Source organism: Physcomitrium patens, chromosome 23 (genome assembly GCF_059467195.1).
Source record: "Physcomitrium patens ecotype Gransden chromosome 23, ASM5946719v1, whole genome shotgun sequence".
NCBI lineage: Eukaryota > Viridiplantae > Streptophyta > Bryopsida > Funariales > Funariaceae > Physcomitrium > Physcomitrium patens.
In genome coordinates this window covers 9,056,444-9,078,057 of record NC_143432.1, presented here as the reverse complement: position 1 = coordinate 9,078,057, position 21,614 = coordinate 9,056,444, and the positions used below count along the sequence as shown (strand labels likewise).

The following is a 21,614-nucleotide window of genomic DNA, read 5'->3' as shown; positions in this document are numbered from 1 at the left end:
AACTATTTTTAACACTATATGCAGAGATGTATTATCATCATTATTACTCCTTTTACTCAATCTCCCACTCTCGTTTTCACACTCTCTCACACACACAGTCTTAGTCTCCTGTTTTGTTGTAAAGGTGAGTGGAGTTAGGCAGCCGTAGCAGCCACTATCACCTCCACTACCACTGCTACGACTACTACTCCTACACCAACATGTCATCAGACGGCCATGGCTGCAGGGTGTGTGTGTGTGAGATTTGTCTTTTCCTTTGAGGGAGGGAAAAAGAAAAAGAGCGGAGAAACCTGGCAGGTACTAACTCGCCTCGTTCTGGGAACCACAACGAAAGCATCTATTCTAGAGGTTGCCTTATAAATATGAGGAGCCGCATGCTCAATCTGGAGGAATCGATCAGCCTAAGGGGTAACGAGCTCTTCAGTTGTCTCACAGTCTCTCACAGTCTCCGACTACCTGTTGTGAACAAAGTGAATCCTGCAGACCACCGATCCCAGACAGCTAGTGAGAGTTTTGGAAGGTTGAGACTGAAGAGGGACACACGCACTCTCTCACACACAGACATACTCAGAGAGAAAGAGAGGGAGAGAGGGAGAGTGAGTGATAGAACGAGAGATCGCGAGAGTGTTGGAGTGGGGGGTTGGGAAGAGGTGACGCGGAGAGGTGCCGTAGAGGTTTTTCTCCCATGGAGGACACGAGTTCGTGTAGCCGCGTCGTGGTGGAGTTTGTGTAGAGGGAGGGGTCACCATGGAGCCGCGGCAGCGAAGCCTGATGCTCAGTAGTTTGGTTGTCGCGGAGGACAAGGTTTGTAAGAGGACTGTGAGGCAGTACCCTGCGAGGAGTAAAAGCAAGCGGAAGTCGTTTGCGGAGCGAGAGCTCGCGGGAGCTGATGCATGCGGTGGCCCTTTGAAGAGAAGCTCGTCGTTTAGAGGAGTGACCAGGTAGTTTGCCAGAATGTGTTGAATTCTAGATTGTGACAGATTCCAGTCTTTGTTTTTGTCTACGATGGTTTTACGTGATTTTTATGGACATTTTGAGGGATGGGTTTTGGGGTGAAGATCGGCGTGTTGAGGGCATTGGAGTTAAGTGCATGGAATTGGGTTCTTTGGGGTCTGGACAGGCACCGATGGACAGGAAGATTTGAGGCACACCTCTGGGACAAGAATTGTTGGAATGATAAACAAAAGAAGAAAGGACGACAAGGTGAGGGAATTCGGACTTTTTCAAACTTTGAAGTTGTTTACGATGAAGTAATGGGCTCTTGCATTGGGTAGAATTCGTAAATTTGGGAATGCGGACTGGGTTCCTGCTCATCGGGGTCATTGTCGTTTGTGGGTGCTGGTTGTGGGGTGCTGGTTACGGCGATTCTTCTATCGATCAGTTTATTTAGGTGAGAATTATTGGAAATCCAACCTTTCTTTTGAGAGCATGCAATGTGAAAAGAATATTACTTTGAGGGAGTGTTGGAAATTGCACCTTTATAGTTTTCCTTTCTTCTTCTTCTTTCCTCCTTCCCACCTTTACTTATTTCCCTCCTCTTCCTCCCAGATTGCTGACTAGATTTTTCTTCGCTTTTCTTCACCAGGAGCATACGATGAAGAAGAGGCGGCTGCCAGGGCTTACGACCTTGCTGCGCTCAAATACTGGGGACAGAGTACTGTTATTAACTTCAAGGTGTGATCGCCTGCGGCTTGAATCATGTCTTGATGTTTCAGTGCTCCATAACGATCTCGTCTTAGCCGAGTTCGCAATCAAATTCTACAACGTGTTTCTATTTCATTTTGTTTATTTTTTGGTGTACTCAAGGTGGTGCTCAAAAGTCTAATTCTTGAACGTGGCAGTTGGAAGATTATCAACAACAGCTTGAGGAGATGAGGAACATTACCCGTGAGGAGTACCTTGCCACTCTTCGAAGGTATGTCACTGTCGGTGACGTTCAACATGCACTGACTTTGTTGACAATCCAGCAAAGCTTCGAAAAACGTGTCGCTGATATACTAAACTAGGGATCTAAATTTTTTGTGCAGAAAAAGCAGCGGCTTCTCGCGGGGAGTTTCCAAATATCGAGGTGTTGCTAGGTAATCGGTCACAAGATGCTCCGGGACCTGTGAAAAGAAATCACTGTTTTAGTCTTGAATACAAGTCAAATGTCCTAATGAAAGTGACATCATGGTTTGAACTTTGGGTTCTGAATGAGTGTGGTCTTAAATAATTTTGCAGGCATCATCACAACGGACGCTGGGAAGCTCGCATTGGTCGTGTTGATGGCAACAAGTACTTGTATCTCGGCACTTTCGGTATGCATCACCAAAATGATCATAGTTTGTCAGAATGTTCAAATCAAAAGGTGTCATTTCGTATGGAATTGGTAGACTTCCAAGATAATTTGATACTGCGATCTACCGTGTCAAAAGGTTTCTATACCGTAGCTTTTTTGCAACATGTTGTTTGGGAGAGCAATGGATAGAGGCTATTGGAGTAGCTAGTGGTCGTTTCCAACAGTTTGGATGTGTACTCAGGTACACAAGAAGAAGCCGCTCGAGCGTATGACAGGGCTGCCATTGAGTACCGTGGGCCAGCAGCTGTTACCAACTTCGATCTCACGTGTTACACCCAGTGCGTACTCGCTTTTCTCGAATGAATGCATTCCTTTCAGTTTGTGCTGCGCAGTGAACCCGTATGGAGCATTTGGAATGTTGATTCTTTTGTATATCATTGATACCTTGAAGTTCGATTCTGTTGTTTGTGTGCTTGGTCAACTTTAGTGGACCAGTTGTTTTGTTTTATTTCTGTGCGTTAAATTCGCCTCTGACGGTGGAATCTTGGAAATGGTGACTTCAGGCAATTGGCGCGAAAGCCCGTGCAATCGAAGTTGGCATTCGAGGAGGGTCAAGGCGCAAGCTCAGTCTCAGTAGGCGGCTCGTGCACTAACGATCAGATGTATCCACCAATCCCCTTAGAACAATCATGCGACATGCAGTTGCTGCCGACTCTTGATGGAGATGATTCCCAGCTGGTGGACAGGAAGAGCATCATCTTTGACAGTGGCTCTTGCAGGGACCTCTCCCAGCTCCTTCAATCACCCTTCAGTCCAGGCTCGGACGCAGGGGGCTCGTGCATCAAGTCATTGACGAAACTACGGTACGCTTGCGATGGTGGCTCAAGCAACAACCTCCAGAGCCTCGCGTACGAGGATCCTGCTCAGATCACAGAGTCTCGTTGTTCGTCTCAGTACCAATACACAGACGATAGCATGGAGCAGGACGTGATCTTCAACGCCAATCCTTATCTTACAAATGACTTTTCCCATCAAGAATATCAGATTGTAGACGAGAAGCCCAAAATATGTCTAGAAGACATCACCTATGTCGTCAACGAATGCATTCCTGGGGACAAGATCCCGGAGATGGAGACGAGCGGCTCTAGCGTTGTGACCACCATGATGATTCCGAGGGAATCCAACTACTTGAAGAGCTTTGAGATTGACTTCGACGACGACTCTCACACGGAATGTGAGAGTCAGATAGAGAGTCAAGTGGATAATAATTCTTTCTGGGATGAATTTCTGGGGTCGAACGACCCTCTATTGCAGGAGACCTCCTTCCCCGACGTATTCGACGAGCAGCAGACGTTCAGGTGTCCTTCTTCTGACAGCGACTTAACTTTAACGTTTGACATGTAGAGGAATCGCAGTCGAGGTCAACAAAATATGCTTATACTGTAAAAAGAGAGGACAAGTCTATGTCCCGAGCCTTGCTCTTCGGAACTTTGGAGCCACACAAGACAAGTGGGCCTACCATTTTGGTGTATATAGGCAACGATATGTCAGGAAATCGTCGAAACACCCTACAGGATTCGAAATAAAGACAGAGGGAGAAAGGGGAGAGACACAGAGGGAAGCGCATGCCAGGATAATTTTCCCAGGTAGTACCGAATGTTCATCTTGTGTGGCGAAGTTTTGCCAATTACTCTACCGGGTAAACAATCTCCAGACATGAATGTAACAGGAGAGACCAGTATCATTCCATTTATCAATGCACACACACAAATTGCATTATCACTCTTCTGTTCATTTTCATTCTTGCTTGTTAGACGGGGCCGAATCTCTAGCTGTCTTAAAACTTACGCGAATCCATGAGGTCATACCTTTTATCTACGTACTTAACACTTGCATGCAGCCCATAAGCTTTTGGTGACCTGCTGTAGAATTATTCGGTCAGTCCATACCATGTATCATTTTTCACTAGATCTAACTCAGACCCGGTATATCAATCAAACAGTTTACTAAACTTGATGTCTCAAAAAAATTGAACAAGTACATTTTGCATGTTTCGAATGGAAAATGAGCTACAACTTGATAGAATATAATTTTTGCTGTTAGCGGTCGTTATCGGGAGCTGGCAACCAATACTAATGCCTGAGGCCACTCACAGACCGAGAAGACGTTCGCATACAGAGGCAATTCACGATCCTGAATCTTAAGTGAGTTTTTGAACCTGGAGCCCACCCCTTCGCTCATAACTAACTATCAGTACCCTCTTCAGACTTGATGTTCAAGGAAGTAGCCAGAGCATGCGCCGAGTGGCTGGAATGCGGCATAGAGTCTGACACAGCTCTCGAGTCCTGGACAATGCTCCCAGTACCAGCTGCAGGTCGATGAGTGGTGTGCTCCGTCACAGGGACATAAACTGGCGACCTCGAATACACTCCTAAAGCAGCCCCTGGAGTCCTCCAAAGCGCGACGGAGGTGCCGAAATCTGCATAAGGGAACCCCAAAACGTGGTTACCTGGTAAGAAATGGCTACCGAATGGCGCCACTGCGAAAGAGGTCGCAGATCTTGGCGATGGAATCCAGGGACTGTTGACATATGGTGCAGCAATGGTACTCTGGCCAGTTGGGATGAAGGCGATTGGGCTCCTGAGATGGGATACTGGCGATGGGAGACAAAGGTGGAGACGAGAATTGTGTGCGTCTGCAGATGCTTGCAACGGCAGGAGCGACGAACTGTCGAACTGTGAGGGTGAGGGGTAGGGTTTCGGATGTGCCCACTCGGCAAAGATCTCCCTCTGCTCCATTACGCCCGGGTTGGTGCAGTCAATGGCGCGTTGCGCCGCGACCGCATCGTAAAACTTCACAAAGGCGATGCCCTTGTTGGTGGAAGCGTCCTTGTGTCGAATGACGTGACATGACTGGATGGGGCCGAAGATTTTGAAGTGGTGTCCCACAGTTTGCGTGGTAGCTTCTCTTGGAATACCCCGCACGAAGACGGTGGTGTTGATGTCAGGGATCAGCACTGTGGCGCGATCGGTAGAGTACGCAGGCTGCGCTTGAGGCACGACAGCTGGAATTGATCGGATGTATCTGCAACAGAAACACACAAATCAATGAGCATGAATATAGATGTGTGAGATCGCTACGGATGGGCTTTTTCGCAACGTGGAAGAAGTAGAAATGCCTCACTGAAGAATGGTAAACTTATTTGAAGATCGAAAGTGTGACTAGGAACATTACGTGTAAGGCGGCACGACGAGTGGGGCATAGGCAGGCACGGAAGCAGCTGCAGAGTACTCGACGGGGATCCAATACACCATCCCTGTAACGGTATCCATCACTGCATTCATCGTTTCTGCAATCGGTTACTCTCGATTGGACACACACAACAGACGGCGATGCAGTCGCCCAGCCATCGCGTATCAACCCCCCTTTCTGACTAAAAAGCCCTCATTCCCTCCCAAAAACGACCTTCACATGGGAGGTCAAGAAGCTACGCAGTCCTGACAGAGAGTTACGCAATGAGGAAGCCTTTTGACACCGTAGAATTACCAACTTCGGCATCCCACACGCCCGTTTGCAGCATCTCATTCACTGACCAGGGACCTAGCCATCAAGCGGTGAATTCACTTCTCACCACATCACTCTCGACGGATCAGAACGTGTATTTGCTCAGCTCGACTTAACAACAACGCTGAAAAACAATATACCGCAATAACCTGAACAGCACCAACATGTCGGCCATCATACCCCCGCGCTTGTCAACATAGACACACCACATCAAAGCACAACTCTCATGAAAACTACCAACCTGCGGCCACCAACTACACGGACATCTGCCCTCACATCAAACCTACAACAGCGCGTCTCGCAATCGACTATCTACAAGACACTGAATCGAATTCTCTTTTCCTCGTCGACTCTTAGCGTTGAGAAGCCAGTAGACCTGAAACAGAAACCAAGACTCGACCAACCTACGAAACCATGCAAAGGTCGTTGCAGCTTTTGACGATGGATTCGAGTCCTCTGAGACTGGGTCTCGAACGCCACTGGATTCTGGATGAGAGAGCATGCCTGCTACGAGAGGGTTCTACAGGATATCATGCACGCCGACTTGGCGCACGCAGTAATGAGCTGGGTTGATCGAGAAAACCGTTAGTGGGAGATGATATTAGGCGGTGTGGTGATGAAGCTTATGATTAGAGTGAGGGAATTAAGTGGGAGGAAGAACTACCCGCAGCAGCGGATCGATGCTAGATCCCCTGAAAGAGTCGCCTGCAGATCCAGCTCCGGACTTCTGCGATCAGACGGTTAATGACGGCATCCGATCCCCAACTGCAACCTTTTAATGCGCTTGTCTGGCGCCCCTTTTCGATTTATGAATGCGATATAATCTGTGGGTCTTGGTTCTGGACTACCCACCTCCATTGGCATCGTGCCACCTTTCTTTCCTGGAGCATTTCCTGTTAGCGCTATTTTTGATGTTTTGAAGGGAGTGTGTGATTCAGTATCTATCTGGATAAACTTGCTAGGCTTAATTGATCCTGCTTATTCCACCTATTGTTCCAGTAATTCATGTTGCCCTTCAGCTGTGCATTGCATGCTTTTTGATTTCAAGCTTAGAGTTCCGGATGGGTACATGATTGCTTTGTAGAAGTTAGTGCAATTGATTAGCTGATGTACTGTTTGAAGCAATTCTTTGAGAAAACAGAGATGGAGAGGCATGAATAGAAATGAATTTGTTGTAGTGGACTTTTAAGAATGCTAATGGTTGTGAGTTTTTATTTATTGTTGTGCTTGTAGGTTAGTTTGTTGGTGGATGAGATGAGGCCGCTTTGGATGACTGGATTCTATGGCATTAATTGTTGTATTTCCATGTAATAAGAATATAATATGTCATATTGTATCACTAAATCAACCAGATGCATCAAGGCACACTTTCCTCAGTGTAAAATTTGGCTGACATGATAAACTTCACAAGTTCCAAATATCATATTATGAAGCATGTGACATGTTCTGTTCCTAAACTGAGAGACTTCAACTAAAGGTCTCACTGGTTACTAGATAAGACACAATAGTCCCATCATTCTGAAACCAACATGATAGACAACACAAAACTAGTTGAATGTATGTATGTATGTATGTATAATACATACATATGAAGTTTTTGAGAACAAAGTAAATGAGAAGCCAATTAAAGTACAAATACAAAAAGATTAATTTTACTCTAAGGATTAATTACTCAATTTTCATTGTCCACAAACACAACAAATTCCACCTTTACTATTTACAATTCCATTACACTATAGTTTCTTTTTGACACCATTATTACTTTGCCTCAATTCAAGCAAGACATAATATTAGGGGAAAGTAGGAAAAAAAAATGGAAAAATGAAACCACAAAACCACAAACAGTCTTGCACAAAAGACACAAACATCCTATTAAAATAAAGTAAAGTAAAGAAAAAACAACTCTGAAAGCAAGCAAGCAAGTTGGTACAAGAGCTTCAAAACCCTTTTTTTCATGTTGAGAAAGGGCAGTCCCATGAGCATGACAGTTCCCCACAGATATTTTCTACCTCAGGATTCCAGAATGGCACACCTTCTTCTTCTCATTATTATTATTCTTCTTAATCCTCCTCCTCCCAAACCCATCAAAAACAAGGGGATGCATGGAGCTTGGTTACTGTGGAGATGGCATTGCAATGGTACAGGTAGACAAAATTCTGCACACTTTCCAAGGTAGATTGCATGGTGGTATTGATAGGTCATGGACTTGGGGCTTTAGATTTTGGGTTTTGGTTTTGTTGTTGTTGTTGTTGTTGTTGTTGTGGTGTTAGCACTAAAGGAGGGAGGATGGAGCTTTGAATCCAACAATGTTTTTTTGAACCCTCCTCATTGAATGAGACCCCCCTGTCTTCGATGGGGCAGAGGAGTGACAGATGAGCAGGTTGTATGTACACACACACACACACCACATTCACTCTTTGCCACCCTGGCAATATACCTTCAAGGTGAGTTGGCTTTGGGCTGATGTGGCAGGGTGTCCAACTAGGCTTGATGACTTTGAAGTTGGAGTTTGTTGATCATGTGCAGAATAATGTGTGCTTAATTTAAATATAGTATTGTGAAGCACTGTTTTCATGCTGTATGGTATTTCAAATTCTGGTTTCACAAATTGAGGATGCCATTTTTTTTTTTTTTTTTTTTTTCGACCAATTGGTGAATTATATTTTGAGATTTTGAATTAGATAAGAAGTTGATATTGATGCATGGGATTGATCATGATAGAGAATCAAGTACTTGACAACATTCTATCTTAACTCATTTTATTATTTTAATTCAAAAAATAAAATTTAGGAATTTAGCTAAAAAATTAGACAAAAGCATCATTTGCATTCTAGTAACAAAAAAATGTAAAAACATGGTTCTATTAGGAAAGTAACTTGATGTTGCGTAGTTGTCATTAAAAAAAATTGAATTTGAAACTGTTAGTCTTATGTTTTTTTGTTTTAAAATAAAGAGAAAGAATAAATCATGTCAAATCTCATTCATAATCTTCATCATTTCCCTTACTTTACTCGTTTGTTTCACAAATAAAAAGATTTCAATGGTATTTTCTTTTGTATATATCTCCTTATTCCATTTCATGACCAAATGTCTTAAGCCTAGAAATATTTAGTCATGATGTTTAATCCAAATTTTAGAAAAAATATCAGTAACAATATCTTTAACAAAGTCCTCAAACATTTTAACAAAGATATTGTGCTTCTTAAGTTTTCAGATTGATAAATCCAATAAGACTCTTTAAAGATATGCAGCAACTAAAACGAAAGTTAAGAAACCACTAATTTTCTTACACTCAATAATGCAGTTGGGCTTAGTTGATCAAAGCTTTAAAATAATTATTTTTAATGCAACATCTTGTTCAAGTTACACTCATGACAAGGTCTTACAGAAATAAAAATTGTTGTAGAAGTTTAGTACTGTTGCCTGTAACAGCAACTCAAAACTTAAGATGAGCTTCAAACATTTTTTTTCTTTCTATCACTTAAACCCTTCACTTCCTTACAAAAGTCACAAATGAACATACAACTCTCAAGAAAATAATTCCAATGAAAACTAGATAAGATTTTTCACTTTAAAACTAAAAACAAATAGAGGATTTGAAATCTCAATAGATATTTGAACTGAAACAGGATATATTAAGGCTTGGTAAGGTGTTGGATAAATGCCAATGCCCCACCTACAGATAGGGTATTAGTTTATTAAAGATAACTACAAGTAGTATTGTCATTTCAGAAATAAAAATTGTAAGGTCCACATGTTGCAACAGCAGGACAACAAATAAGCTCCATCTACAGAGCATGATCTGATGTAGCAAAGCCAAAAATCAATGTATACATCAGTTTGTAGCCAGCTGGGGCAAGTGAAAGTGTTGGAACTGATGGGCCAAATTATTTAAGAAAAATAAAAATGTTTTCAATGTCAATGGTGCCCATGGGCATTCCTTTGATTATATCTGAGACCACAATACTTGCACACATGTGGACCTACGCCATCTAGGCTTATGTACTCGATTGGGTGACCCAAAGCGGGGTCCGTCCCTGCAAGATATACAGAATACCACAAAATAAGGTCTTCACCTCAAGCATCAGTGTTGGAACACCCAGTAGCTCATAAAATTAAAACCTGAGTCAAACCACTAATTCACTAATTGCAACTAAAGAAAGACAGAGTGATAATAACAAGCAGAAGGAGAGCATAAATTCAAATAAACGCGAAATAAGTGTACCTCCTTCACAAGCCGCGATTCGGGCATCGACGTCGATTGGAGGTACTTCCTGAATCAACTCCATAGGAGACTTCTTGTTTTCGGTGTTCTGATTATATATAAGTGAGCACGCTTACGTTAGGTATGAAACTTCAATTTCAGATCTAGACCTCTCATGTGTAATTCAAAGACTCGCACCATTACTCGACGTCTTATGAAACTATGGAAGAGAATACTTTCTTCAACTGGAAATATTCAGAGAAGAAAGCATGCCTCCATACATATAAAAAAGATCCTTACAAATAAACTCCAAAACGTAAGCAGTTTAAAACGACCAATTGAGATACCATAAACCCTTCCAAACGAGGGATATTATCGAAGACTTACAGAACAGCAAACCCACTATGCTGCAATTTTTCCAAACCCCTGCATTTCATCTGCATTGACTGATGAGAGAAATTGGAAAAATTCTAAATTGGGTATAAGGTACTCAATGCACCACAAATTACAGGTGTCTCCAATTCCAGTGAATCTTTCAAGAATCCCAACGATTCCCATTATCCCAAAGCCCCCTCAAGCACTAAGCAAAGTTAGGGTTGGAATGTCAAAGGATGATTCCTGGGGCTTCAGAGGAACCAAATGCCCATCCGTCACAGAATCTATATTACAAGCACTGACTGCGCCAAATTCAACCACGAGATATTACATGTCCACCCAGAATGATTCAATAATCCAACAAACCACAACACTAAATCCATCGAACCCTCAAGTAAACACCTACATTACACCTCAGAACTTAAACCAGAAAAAATTACTCCCACTAGAAATCATCAGCCACATCTCGAAAACGAAGAGATCAGCAAACCTGCATCCACTTGGCAGTATGATCGCCGCTCAAGAACCGGAACGAGGCGCCATAGCGAGACAAAGGAGCTACTAGCTGGGTCGGGAAAGATGAAGAACTCGAGGGGGCAAGAAGCGCCGCATGGGGGTGGAGATTTTTCTGGAAGACGCGAGCTCCATTGCCCATGCGAGCAAGAGCAAGCAGAGACCTCGCCATAGCCATCAAACTCACTGCAACGAAATGCCGAAGCCTCAGAAAACACGAGCAAAGTCTCTCTTCTTCCCCGTCTTCCTTCTTACAAACGAATGAATGATTTTCATCTTCAAACTCTTTATTCGTCCATACATCCACAGGTCGATCGTAACGAATGATATAGTTCATTTTCAGCAAAAAGCATTCGTTTTGGATCAGAAATGTTTTCCTACCGCCCAACCTACTACCGTGACAACCTACCCACCTCCATCCATAAACGAGATTCCAGTATCGTTTCAGGTTGCACGCAATGAGCAGCCATTGAGGTGGCCTAATGGATAAACAGAGGTGTTATCATCTACCGCCCTACCAACTCCCGTTTTCATCCATATGCCCACTGAACTATCAAATCGGGTTCCGCACGTGGGGACTGTAGGTGGGTTGTTACGTCTCCCTTGTGCGACTCCTCCACCTGGCTGCGCGGCGAAACCCTTCACCCGTCTTGTCAAGGTGCGATTTTGCTGTCTCCCCTTTTTCGGAATCGTCTCAAACTTCGCAGAATTTTTTCGTATCGGGTTTTCGGGCTAGAATTTGAGTTGGGTGCGCACACATTTGGCAGTTTATGGGCCAGGGTTCTCTTTTTGTCACTGTTGTAGCCGAACCCGTAAAAGCGTTAATTGCGTTGGGGCCACTTGGATTCGCGGATTGCTGAGCTTTGTTTTTCTTTCCAATTAGCTTTTGTCGGTATGTTTCGCGCCGGATACTTGAGATCCTAGTTTCCGATCGGTAGATTGCGTGTAGCTTGTGTTCTACAACTAGATTAACATGCTTGCTTGCGTCACTATTCTTGATTCTGGATTGCTAGAAGGACGAGATGGACTTTATGAGGGTATTCGGAGCTGTAGAATGTTAGACACGGCAGGATAGCAAAAACTTTGTCGGTTAGCCAGGTTCAAGCATTGAAGAGGCCCTGCTGTAATTGGTTTTCGTGGAGACTAGGGTAGTATTGAGGTGAGGGCGGAGGATTGAGCTCGTCGCAATGGATACCACAATGCTGAAGAAGACGACGATGTTGGCGATGACGGTCCTGGGAACGTTGCATTCGAAGTTGGCGTTGGGAGGTGAAGGGCCCGTGGAGTTTGGGTCGCTGTGGTGGTATATTTATGGTGGCTTATCGATGTTCCTCGTATGCTTCGCGGGCATTATGTCTGGTTTAACTCTGGGCCTCATGTCTCTTGGACTCATGGACTTGGAGGTGCTACAAAGAAGCGGCACTCCTGTTGAGAAAAAACAAGCAGGTAATTCTTCCTGTTCAGAGTCGTTGCTTCTCCACAAATAATGTTTGTGAGTAGTTGGCAGTGTTGGATATCGGCTATGAATTCCTGTCAGCATTTCGCCTTTGAATTTTATCAGGTTGAGTCTATTCTGATTCTTACATTTAGTTCATGAAAACATAACCGTTTCTTTGTATTTATCTGGGCATTGACATAAGCTGGCCTTTTCATTACTCTTGTGTTGTCCAAAATAACATCGTTCTTCTTCTGCAAGCAGCCGCCATAGCACCAGTTGTTACAAAGCAACATCAACTCTTGGTCACACTACTTCTTTGCAACGCCATATCGATGGAGGTGGATAACATATAAACCCTCGAATGCTTTCATCGCTATATTTTTCACATATTGCTAAGTTGCCACTAAGATAGGTCGCAGAGCTTGCTGTAATATTTACGGCGTATTGAGTTCAGAATTTGCGATATAAGCTAGAGAATTGTGGTTTAAAGATATTTGAATGGTGGTAATGCCCCGCCAGTCTAGAATGCTCTTGTCCTTTCAATGCTGAATGTGACTACCATGATACTCAAAGTCTTGAATCTCTCAGTTCTGGAGAGTTTCGAATGGGATGAATGGTTCGAGTTTGCAGCAAACTTCCATGTGGTTTCTGTCCTTATTTTGGGAACATTTGTGCAGGCTCTTCCGATATTTCTCGACAAGATGTTCAACGAATATGTGGCTGTGATACTTTCGGTTACATTTGTACTTGGATTTGGCGAGGTGAATTTATGACTGGACCATGAACAATTCCTTTTTTATGAATTTGAAATGCCCATGGACATTATGATCAGAGGATGTTAAGTGCCGACTTGAAAGCCAAACATTTCTGGAGTCTTGTTTATGCTAAATAGTGTCATTAGGAGTGAGGCAGTATAACTAAACTCATCTTCTACGCTGTGATGGCACTCAATATACAAGTTGCTTTATCATCTTTGTCTCGACTTCGGATATTTAACTGCGTTTTGAATTGTGAGTCAGAGGGAGCTCCACCTCGTGCGGTTTTCACCTGTGTGAGCCCGGAATTATTACTATTATTGTGCAAATTCTTTACTTGAGGTTTGATTGTTCGATCTTTCCTTTAGATTATTCCTCAAGCCATATGCTCCCGATATGGGCTAGCCGTGGGTGCCAACATGATCTGGTTGGTGAATATATTAATGATCATTTGCTGGCCGATCGCGTATCCTATTGGACGGGTTAGTTTTGATCACTTAAAGGCTGTGGATTTTGATTACCTTATGTGTAGTTTTTCAAATAAAACGAATGAGTTACCCTCACGCTTTGAAGTTCTAGAATATGGTGTCTGAAAGAGCTGTCTATGAATTAATCTTATTTCGGAGGAAAGAAAACCGTAGCTATAATTGTTTATTTCGCATCGTACTCAAGAAGTGTAGTGGTTCATTTTTCTCACGTGTCACCCCTACTCGTTGTTCTGTGTGTTCTGTAGTTGTTGGACTATCTACTTGGGCATGATGATTCTGCCTTGTTCAGGCGTGCACAGCTGAAGGCACTTGTTTCAATTCACGGAAAAGAGGTAATAACTCCAACTCATGTAGGAATTGTTCCGGAACTCAAAATGGGCCGTCGTGTTTTAAGATATTTGTGGTCGATATCATCGCTTGAGCAGCAGTATTTTCTTTTCTTATCTCAAGCAATCTTGTCATGTATTTAAATCTTGTCAAGGGTGGGTATGCACTGCACAATTTAAATGAGGTGGTAGTCACGTCAGAAGCTGTTTGGGGTCCAGAGTCTCTTCGCCAATTTCAACACGTTTGTTTTACTGTTGGCAGAGGGATCTTTCCAATAATTTTTAGTCTACATCTGTACTGAAAAAAGTCGCATTCATAAGTCTAAAATCCTGACTTGCTGAAATTTTCGGATTCTAGGCTGGAGGGTACCTAACCCTTGACGAGACAACAATTATCGCTGGAGCTTTAGATTTGACCGAGAAGGTAAGCTCCCTTGCACCCTATAATTACGAGTTAACTTGCAACTTTGACCAATGAAAATATTTGACCCCTTGGTTGTCCCCAATTGTAGGTTGCCCTAAGTATTCATATCTGCTGCTTTTCTTTCCTCATCTGTTCTTGTTTGAAGAGAATATGAATTGTGCGTGGGCGTGTATTTCTGCAGACTGCACTAGAGGCAATGACCCCAATTGAGTCAACGTTTACATTGGACATGAATACAGTCTTAGACCGGTGAGGACTTTGAAATATTCTCTGTGAGCTACAAGCTGTTGGGTAGAATCGTGTATAGTTGCCAAATATTCTTACCAGTCTGTTAACAGGGAGAATTTGGGGAGAATTATGGCACGAGGACACAGTCGTGTACCTGTTTACTCTGGTGGTCCTCAGAATATAGTTGGTTTGTTGCTGGTATGTTGTCACTGACCCTCTCAAGCATTCATTCTCAAAATTAGGAGCCTGTTTAGCACTTGCCAGTTTTGAGACAAACACTTACTTTAATTGAAGTTTCTTCCTTGTTCGCCTGTAAATCCATAAGGATTAATTTTCTGTTCACTTGCTGATGTGTGTAGGTGAAAAACCTGCTGACCGTTCGTACTGAAGATAACACTCTTGTTAATGATGTCCCCATTCGAAGAATCCCCAAGTAGGCTACTCGCTCTCTAAATGGCTTTAGTGGACGTCTGCATTCGTCTTTGCTTTATGTCGGATCATTTTCTTTCGATTATATCATATGTTAGTTTTTTTCTTTTTTTCATTTTTCTTTTTTCTTTTTTTCTTTTTTTCTTTTTTTGATGGTGGTTAGTATGTAGTATGGTCATGCCCTTGGTGAGATGGTATAATTTAGTTTCTGTCGGTTAAAGGAGATTCAACTCTGTAAATATATGGGTGAAGTCTGAACGTCCGGCATCTTAATGCACTCTTTTATGTGCGCTTGACTTGGCAAGTTTTTATGAGATTCGGGTTTGAAATTTAGGAGAAGCCCTATGGAGACTCATGGTCATGATTTTGGTTCTGGAGACAGGGTGCCAGAGGACATGCCACTCTACGATATATTAAATGAGTTTCAGAAAGGTGGTAGCCATATGGCTGCTGTAGTGGCCGTTAAGAGTGGGAGAAGAAAATACACGAAGCGGTCTAGCGTTGGCCAGCAAAGAGAGGGCAGGAAGGGTGTCAAGGAATATCAGTCTCCTGAAGCTGACGTTGAGAAAGGTGGCGGAAGCGCTTATGCTCACTCTAGTGGTGGTGGAGGAGAACCAAGCGCACCCGCATCCGAGTACGACTATAATGGCGAAAAGCTAAATCAACACAACCATGATGTAGCAGAAGGCGATGTTATTGGCATCATCACCATGGAGGACGTAATTGAAGAACTTCTACAGGTGCCCAGCTTCTGCTTTTGCAAGAGAGGGAGTTTCATTTCATACTTTAAGCAAGTAGTGGAATTGTTATAATCCGGACTGTCTGCAATGGCTTTGAATATGGGTTTAATTCATAGCAATTCAGCAGCAATATAATGTTCCTAGTATCAATGGTACCCTGTGTACCCTATATCATTTGTTCTGATTGTTAGTTGTTTAATTGGGTCTTCAGGAGGAGATTGTGGACGAGACAGATGAGTACATTGACGTCCACAAGCGGTAAGACTATTTTGCTTGCTTTCGTTTGAGCTAGGCATTGTTTACTACCTTCAATGTTTGAGACTGATCATAATGTGTGGTTCATCAGTCCTTCTCATGAGAAAAAAACTTCAGAGCAATTTTTGAACCTGAAAAATGGTCTCTTATTGTTACTACATAAGGTTTGAAAGCAAGATCTGATTCTGCCTCGTAAAATGGATTGCTCCCGTTCTAATATTTTGCATCTTCCTTGTGATTCTGCTTTCTTCTGAGTTTCCAGGATTCGAGTTGTTACTGCAGCAGCACATATGAGTAAAAGTACCTCAATGGGTCGCCGGGCGTCTGTGCCTAATATTGTGGGTTTTCTAGACCTTTATTTCATGCTTTAGGATTTTTTCGATGTTTCCCAGTCCTGCGGAAGATTGGTTGTGTTATTGGGACCTTATTCCTTGATGCCATATCTAACATGATTTCTTCTTGATGCACAGCACATGGGGCTCTCGAAGAAAGCACAGGAGGCAGTGCAGAAAGGAAGAATAGATGCCATATCACACCTGCATGCGGATAAACATCATCAGGGCAAGAAGTCGGGAGACAAGGATCTGTCTGAACGATTACTCGGAACTAGCTTTGAGTAGATTTCGAATAAACTACCACCACTTGATCAGTACAACCTCAGTAGAGTTTTTTTTAGTTATAATTATTAACTTAAGTTGCCGTTCGATATCTCTTGTGTTCTTATCATTTGAAGGTGTACTTTAATCTGCTTTTAAAAGAGCATTTGATTGAAATAATGAAAAATTTGGATTTGGAACACATTTCTACTTCACATTAATTGCAGTCGCAATCATCCAATAGTAAAATAAACAATGTATCCTTTCTTCAGGTAACATTAATGGTTTGGAGATTAACCCAAATACACATCGAATACGGTAGAAGGGAAATTGTGTAATTGGCCTCAACAAAATGCCGAGCGTTCCTTAATTCATGCTCATCAAGGAAAGCCTAAGACGTTATCCGTTGGAAACCGAAGGTTATGAGCAAAATTGGAGGTTGAATGTTACTTCAATTATCATCATCCAATAGGTGTTTTTTAAGATCCAGCGACATTTGACGAATGTCAATTTTGAGGACGTCGTGATGAGGCTCAATCTTACGAGCGAACACGAGACGCTTCCGTCGCCGCTCCAGTCGTTGACCATATACCACGAAGTAGAATCCTGCTACAGTCAATAGCCCTCCCAATATTCTGCATGGAATCAACACTCTAATCACTGTTAGCAAAGGCATCAATTCGAGTTTAGTTCCAGGATCAAAATTCGGTTATATAGCACCGCTCAAGAAATCGGGCAAAACGAGAAAATGCTACAGCGAAGTGATTCTTTCAAAGTGTCAGCAAATGCACATTATGCGACGCCCAGAGCGAGAGAAAGTTAGCCGAGTCATACATTCCCATGTAAAGCGTATCATTCAGCAGCATCACTGACAACACGGCCACCATGAGCATTTGCAAGGGAACGTATAACGACACGATGAATGGTCCTCCCTTTTGCACGCACCACGACTGCAACAGAAGGTTGAGGGTGGATGCGATCAATGCCTGCGCAAATGTGAGACGTTCACAAATCAACCTCCAGAGTCTATTATGCTGGACACTTATTGAAAATTCTCATGCCAACAGAACGGAACAAGGGTAGAATTACACAAGAAACGGGAGTGGCTGCATTATTATATTGCAGAAACTGTTGAACGAAACTTACTGCGTACAAGACCCCGATAATCTGTGCCATGGATGTGAGTCGGAAGTTTGCAAAGTGAAGCTTGCCTGCGCTAATAACTCCAAGGATACCAACTTGAATCCAACCGAAGAAGTACGTGCCGGCTGTCATACTAAGCAGAGCTGGGTACATTTTCATCACCGGAGCCTGCACAACATTAATGACAGAAAATGCATTACTACAAATGATTTCTGACGCTGGTTTCATGTTGAAGTAGCACAAATCCCCCCCAACCGTGAAATGGATAGGAACACACTCGCTGTCACATATCACGACAGGGTATCTGGCAACATCTGCATGTCATGACAATGGAGAGTTTACAGTACCTGACAAGTAAGGTATACAGCCCAAGAGACGCAGTTCATAATTAAGTAGAAGATGCCGAGGTGGAACTTCTTCACGCTAAATTGTACAATATCTGGATGAAGGAAAGCGCCCAGGTTTTCAAATGGACGAGTGATGCCGGCGTCGGGAGTGTCGTTACCACCTCCGAAAAGGGCGAGGCCTTTATACACCGACATAATTACAGCTCCAGAGATGCAAACTACTGTTCCGACCACCTTTGCGATCCCCTCGCGCCTCCTTAAGTTCACATCTTCTAATCTGTGCTTAAATAACCGCCATCATCGACTTGAATAAACCTTAGAGCAGTAGCATAGAATGCGTTACGGAATTGCAAAGCTTAATTGACTATTTGCAAGTCTATCAAGTATAATCATCACGTAGGGGGAGGGTGTAGTGTCTAACCCAAGTGCTGCAGCAAGCAAGAAAGTGGCAACGGGGATCATGTTTTGTGACACTGCAGCCATCAAGGGAGTTGTATATTGAAGACCTGCCAGAAATAATTGTTGACTACCCACCACTCTGCAGGAAGCAAATCAGACAACCCAAAATTGACTACACATGGTTAGGACAGGGTGAGACAATGGTCGCGTCACTAAAACTTTAAACTTAGCACCTACCCATGTCCTGCCCATGTCCTGCTCATGTGAAATCAGCACCTACCCATGTCCTGCTCTAATTCAAATGGTTATCAACTATGTCTAGTGGAATAACACCCGGCAATCGTTGCCACAACCTATACTATTATTGTGGCATGGTAGTAATGTTTGAACGTCTGCGTGATAATTCACGCATTGACATAAACTTAGGCCTGAGACAATTTTGCTTCAGATCTCTCACCGACTGACGGTTATGAAACACGGCAAAGATGTCTTGTCATCAAATCACCAAAACTGCTTACCCTGTTAATGAAAGAAGGTTCAACCAACCAAATATTTTCCAGGACGTCGGAGGTCTTTTTTCTCTGCAAACGAACAAGAGAATCGTGAGATTTTTATGGCACTTCACGATGCCCACACAAAACATACGATAACCAAAGAGGAGCGAGATCGTATAGGTGGATCTACCTTTCGTAATAGTAAGCAACTGGGCCTAATATCGCAAAGGCAATTATGTTACGGTACATGGATAATATGAACTGGTTCAATCCAGCGTCCAGAGCAACGCGGCTGAACATTTGCAACCCTGCGTATCCCAGCTGCACAATTACAAGTGCCGCATGAACAACTCGTATGCTATGTGTCTTGGGCGTCACCATGCTTGAGGGAATCAAAGGCTGGGAATTCTCCTTCCGGAGAGAGAGTTCGTCCTCTGTAGAATCCATCTTGTTGGAGCTTTCACTGCAAAATGTCGGTAGCAGTCTAAACCACGAACTTCGCTAGCAGATATGATGCGACCAGAATAGAATAAACCAAGGTTGTGGATTCAGTCGTCCAATCTACCCTCACGGGGTCTCTCACAAACACTACAATATATTGCCCTAGGATATTACGACGAGATGTTTGTGACCATCGCTGGACTGCCAAAACAATTGCATTTGAAGATCTTCCTTGCTTCAGGCTGGAAAAGCTCGGGGCAAGCAGTACGAGCCGATTCTACCATCTACATAAATCGAGCTTCTCAAAGTATGATCCCAAAACAGGCCCTCCTTGCACATGGAAGCATCTAGCACGAATGTGTCCCTAAAGACGAAGATGTGCGCGTGAAGACAACGCCGTGTGCATGTACCTCTTGTTTGAAGAGGAGTGTACCAAGTGTTAGATCACCGAATAAATCTGATGAGCTACACAAAACAGATGTTGATCTCTCAAGTACGAGAACCGCAACAGAATGCAGTTGCCACTAAGAACACCCAATTCAATACAGAAGATTATACTTGTACTCTAACAAGAAGATGGCACGCAATCTTAACTAGTAGTTTTCTGTGTCACGGATTTGAAGTCACTACACAAATTGTTCACACCGCACGCCTCCAAATGATCAAGCGAGCAGACAACACGAAATGCACCCAAGAAGAGGAAGAGGTGAACAGTGAGCTCTGCACCGCTCCTCTCGAAACTGACCGATGTAAACACGCACTTCTCGATTCCCTTTAATAGTTGTGACGAAGTCTCGGAATGGGTAGATTGTCTGCGACCGCTGCAGGAAACCCACCTCATAGCTATCCATGAAATTGTCACCTAGAGGTGATCACATGACATGAACACCGTCCCTAAATGGCTTTTTATCAACTCGGGGACCGGCAGAGAACTGGCTGAATCTCCGACCTGGCCACCTCTCCTTCTCCATCTGCATGAGCATGGAACAAGTCTATGCAACCACTTCAGTCGATCGCTAACCATTAGCTTCCTTTCACCTGAACATGACAATTCACCAGACCCAAAGCTTCACTATTTCTACTATACCTGGAACATAAACGTGACATGTAGATAACAACGCAACCGGATGAGATTTGAGTTTTCAATGGTCAAGGGTCTTATTATGGATATAGTAATATAATTGCAATTCAAGAGCATAAAACCTCGTTCCCATTATTCACTGGTGGGTAGGATAACAACTGCCTCTATTTCGCGCATCCAGATGGTGCCGAGTGACAAAACCAGAAAGACCGTGGGATTCAACGCACAACAAGTCAGTCTTATCTAGATAATACGCTTGGATGCTAGAATTCCATCTCTCGCTTTCTGTGGACCCGGGGCCCGTCGCTTCAAAACCCCGGCCGCAAGCGCAACGGAGCAACCAGCGTCCTGGTGACGGAATGACCTTCGAATAATCAGTGGAATCGATTCATTCACCAAAAGCTTTTCCCCAACCGCTATCCGATCTGACGAATCTATTTAAGGTTGCAGATTCCCGACTCAGTTTCAGATTCTCCACTTTATGGCATACTGGTGCTCCGATCTGGTTATATATATATATATATATATATATTAACACATACACACATGCGGACTAACTGAACGGCAGGACGACCGGAACAGCTGCAATTCCATATATCAGTAGCAACATGAACAACATAACATGAAACATGAAACATGAAAACTACCTGCGGAAGGATGGAGACAGAAGTGGCCGAATCTAGCAAGAATAAAATACAGTGGCACCGCGTCATGAAGCTTTTGTGATCCTCATCCAAGCACTCGCTTACTGCTCAGTGCAGCGTTGTAACATGGTGAGCTACAGTAGCAGTTTTGTGTGATGTTCTTTTATTACTGGTTCAACTATTCGATGATTGTGAACATGGAGCCCCTGTTGATGCAACCCTACTGGTACTGCAATCGAACAAGCCCCTGCAACTTTGGGTTTAAGTTGACCTTTAACTATTTCATTCTCAGAAAAAAAAAAAAAAAAGGAAGTAATTGCACCGATTATGTTGGAACTTTCATCTTCCATGTATACAAATCATGACATGAACAAACGTAAAATAGTTGAATTTGAGATACATATAAGAATATATCTGTTGATGAGTTAGATATTATTCTCTTCTACAATTTG

The 21,614-nt window shown here is 43.1% G+C and overlaps 4 protein-coding genes across 5 annotated transcripts; 2 read left to right on the top strand and 2 right to left on the bottom strand.

The window, feature by feature from the left end:
• Window positions 1-397: 397 nt before the first annotated feature.
• On the top strand, window positions 398-4,060 carry LOC112276084 (uncharacterized). The gene is made up of 9 exons (XM_024507077.3): window positions 398-941; window positions 1,121-1,203; window positions 1,382-1,390; window positions 1,586-1,674; window positions 1,842-1,915; window positions 2,028-2,078; window positions 2,221-2,297; window positions 2,520-2,616; window positions 2,842-4,060. Exons 1-9 carry the CDS (start codon window positions 748-750, stop codon window positions 3,680-3,682), a joined length of 1,515 nt encoding a protein of 504 aa, XP_024362845.1. The 5' UTR covers window positions 398-747; the 3' UTR covers window positions 3,683-4,060.
• Window positions 4,061-9,495: 5,435 nt separating this feature from the next.
• Window positions 9,496-11,286, bottom strand: LOC112276087 (uncharacterized). The gene is made up of 3 exons (XM_024507080.2): window positions 10,912-11,286; window positions 10,068-10,155; window positions 9,496-9,879 (listed from the first exon to the last, which is right to left on the bottom strand). Exons 1-3 carry the CDS (start codon window positions 11,269-11,271, stop codon window positions 9,761-9,763), a joined length of 567 nt encoding a protein of 188 aa, XP_024362848.2. The 5' UTR covers window positions 11,272-11,286; the 3' UTR covers window positions 9,496-9,760.
• Window positions 11,287-11,481: 195 nt separating this feature from the next.
• On the top strand, window positions 11,482-16,815 carry LOC112276083 (DUF21 domain-containing protein At4g14240). The gene is made up of 14 exons (XM_024507076.3): window positions 11,482-11,592; window positions 12,082-12,380; window positions 12,634-12,710; window positions 13,050-13,133; window positions 13,496-13,609; window positions 13,861-13,947; window positions 14,300-14,365; window positions 14,547-14,614; window positions 14,704-14,791; window positions 14,953-15,026; window positions 15,405-15,762; window positions 15,974-16,020; window positions 16,280-16,355; window positions 16,488-16,815. The coding sequence occupies exons 2-14, from the start codon at window positions 12,122-12,124 to the stop codon at window positions 16,635-16,637; spliced, it is 1,548 nt and encodes a 515-aa protein (XP_024362844.1). The 5' UTR covers window positions 11,482-11,592; window positions 12,082-12,121; the 3' UTR covers window positions 16,638-16,815.
• A 42-nt stretch (window positions 16,816-16,857) lies between these two features.
• Window positions 16,858-20,788, bottom strand: LOC112276086 (WAT1-related protein At3g18200). 2 transcript variants are annotated; one of them, XM_090246818.1, is made up of 8 exons: window positions 20,641-20,788; window positions 19,187-20,475; window positions 19,021-19,083; window positions 18,525-18,641; window positions 18,104-18,380; window positions 17,760-17,924; window positions 17,448-17,599; window positions 16,858-17,248 (listed from the first exon to the last, which is right to left on the bottom strand). In XM_090246818.1, exons 2-8 carry the CDS (start codon window positions 19,441-19,443, stop codon window positions 17,065-17,067), a joined length of 1,215 nt encoding a protein of 404 aa, XP_090102944.1. In that variant the 5' UTR covers window positions 19,444-20,475; window positions 20,641-20,788; the 3' UTR covers window positions 16,858-17,064. The 2 variants fall into 2 exon arrangements, with proteins under 2 accessions (XP_090102944.1, XP_024362847.1); XM_024507079.3 differs by having other exon boundaries at window positions 19,187-20,698.
• Window positions 20,789-21,614: the final 826 nt, after the last annotated feature.